The 2,272-nt window shown below is 68.1% G+C and overlaps 1 protein-coding gene across 1 annotated transcript in view; it reads right to left on the minus strand.

Annotated features, from left to right (window-relative positions):
- RXRA (retinoid X receptor alpha) overlaps positions 1-2,272 on the minus strand; it is a 128,236-nt gene that overhangs the window by 31,219 nt on the left and 94,745 nt on the right. Inside the window, exon 6 of the mRNA XM_015572368.1 lies at positions 2,158-2,242. Coding sequence (XP_015427854.1) covers positions 2,158-2,242 — 85 coding nt within the window. The remainder of the gene's footprint in view (positions 1-2,157; positions 2,243-2,272) is intronic.

The raw sequence follows: 2,272 nt of genomic DNA on the forward strand, positions 1-2,272 counted from the left end.
ATGCAGCCCTGGGCGGGCACCCGTCTGCCGGGTGTGGGGACAGCCCCACAGCACCGGCTGGGACAGCGTGTGGAGAAGGGGCGATGCCAGAGAGACCGTACACAGAAGGCGCTCCGATAGCTGCTCGGGACGAGACACAGGTGCTGGCGGGTCAGACGGGGGGTGGGGGGGGTCTCCCTGCCAACTGCAGCTCCACTGGGTGATACGGGGCCTCGAGGGGACAGGAAGCTGGAGGGTGAGGACACCCAGGCCCGAGGGGGACAGCTGGACAGGCCCAGGGACCTGTGGAGGGTCACCCTCTGGGCGCAGGGTGCTCCATGCCCCGCCCAGTGCCACATCTCCCAACACTCTCGGGCTGGGCAAGCGGCCTGCCTGATACCCCTTCTTTCGGCACCGGCCTGGCCACCTCCCACCCCGAGCCTTGCCCGATACCCAAGGCTGGGGTGGTGCCTCCCCTGCGTGGCTATGTGACGCTCACTTTCAACAGAAGGGTACCCACAGCTCACTGCTGCCGGCCCAGCGCCCAGAGTGGTGGGCTCGGAGAGTCAGAGACCTCGGCCACGCTCCAAGCCTTTCTGTGCTGCAGCCTCGGGCTCATGCCAGGTGCCCACCTCCCCCTGGCACACTGGTGCCCAGCACCTGGCCCGGCTCCAACCCAATCCACTGCCCACCTCAGGCTCATCCCGGCCCGACCCCATTCTTCAGGAGCATCACTGTGTCCCACCACCTCCAGCAAGCCTCCCTGACTGCACTGGGCACCCGGGGCAATCGCCGGGCACACGCCACCCCAGGGGCCTAAAGGTATCAGTCCTGAGGGAGCCTGAGGCCGACTCCGCCCCGCATGCGCTCGGACAAGCCCCGACCTCCTGGCCTCAGTTCTTCCACCTGCACAAGGAAGGGCGGTCCATGCACAACATGGAACATGCACTGACCAGGAAGGCCCCGGCCGGCCCCCAGCTCAGCACCGGAGCCCGAGCTCCCCCTGCCCTCGCGGGGAGTGTGCCCGCGGCAGGAGCCGGCCCCGCCCGCATCACCGCGCCCCGCGCCTGCAGCCTCAGGGAGGAATCCCGCTGACACCATGGCCCCGCTGAGGTTTCGATTTCTGAACGAGAACTGGGGCTGAGGAGCCGAAAACAAGAAAAGAAAGAAACTGGAAAAACCTGCAGCCGCCACAAGAGGGCAGTCGGGAGGCAGTGGGAAGGAGAGGACACCGGGCCAGCCACTTTGACGAAGGGAACAGATGGCGAGACCCCAACCCCAGGGCGCCCACCCTCTGGAGAGAGTGACTCTGAGCGCAGGGGTCACCAAACCTGCCGATGGGGAAACTGAGCCACGGACAGCCAGGAGCGGGAGGAGGCCACAGCGAGCCAGGGCTGAGGGCCCAGACCCAGGCCTGGCTGCACCGCCGGGCCTTGCAGTGACTTCAGAGGAGTGACCTTCGTGCTCCCTGCCGGCCCCGCCCCCCGCAAATGTCAGTAAGCCGGGCCCACAAATCCAAGGCCAAGAGGCCGGCGGCTGGAGCCCACTGCTCCAGGCCCCGGAGCTGGGGTCACCCCGCCAGGGCTGCAGGGGGAACAGAGCACAGCTTGACCCCGGCGTCCAGCAGGTTGGGGACGCCTGATGGCCTCTGTAGCTCCCTGCCCCCCACCACTCTCCAATCGGCGCTGCCCCCACTACGGCCTCCTCAACCGTCCCCACTGGACAGCAGGGACACAGCTCAGGACCCATGTGCACCCCCGTCCCGTGCCAGCCTCGGCCCATTCCCGCCCCACCTCCCACCTCCGGCCGGGGCCCTCACCGTCCTCGGGCTCTGCCTGTGTCCCTGCAGCCCCGTGCTGGCCCTGGACACTACCCCCACGGAGAGGGTCGAGCAAGAGCTGTCCCCGCGGCACCGGGCGCCACCATGCGGGACCGAGGCTGCCCTCCTGGGGTCCCGGAGCCTGGCCTACAGCAGGCGCTCAGGAGGGATCTGGTGGGTGAGATTCCCGGGCCCGGACATGCTGCCCATAGTGCAGCAGCAGCAGCAGCAGCAGCGGCCTCTACAGGGAGTGAGCGTCCCGTCACAAGAGGTATGCAAGCAGCCACCCGCCACGAGAGTGCGGCGAAGCTTCCGGTGCAGGGCTGGGGGCGGCTCAGGAAGGAGGGCCCGGCGCCTACCTTCCCGCTTCATGCCCATCGCCAGGCACTTCTGGTAGCGGCAGTACTGGCAGCGGTTCCGCTGCCGCTTGTCGATCAGGCAGTCCTTGTTGTCCCGGCAGGTGTAGGTCAGGTC

The sequence above is a fragment of the Myotis davidii genome, unplaced genomic scaffold (assembly GCF_000327345.1).
Source record: "Myotis davidii unplaced genomic scaffold, ASM32734v1 scaffold609, whole genome shotgun sequence".
Lineage (NCBI taxonomy): Eukaryota > Metazoa > Chordata > Mammalia > Chiroptera > Vespertilionidae > Myotis > Myotis davidii.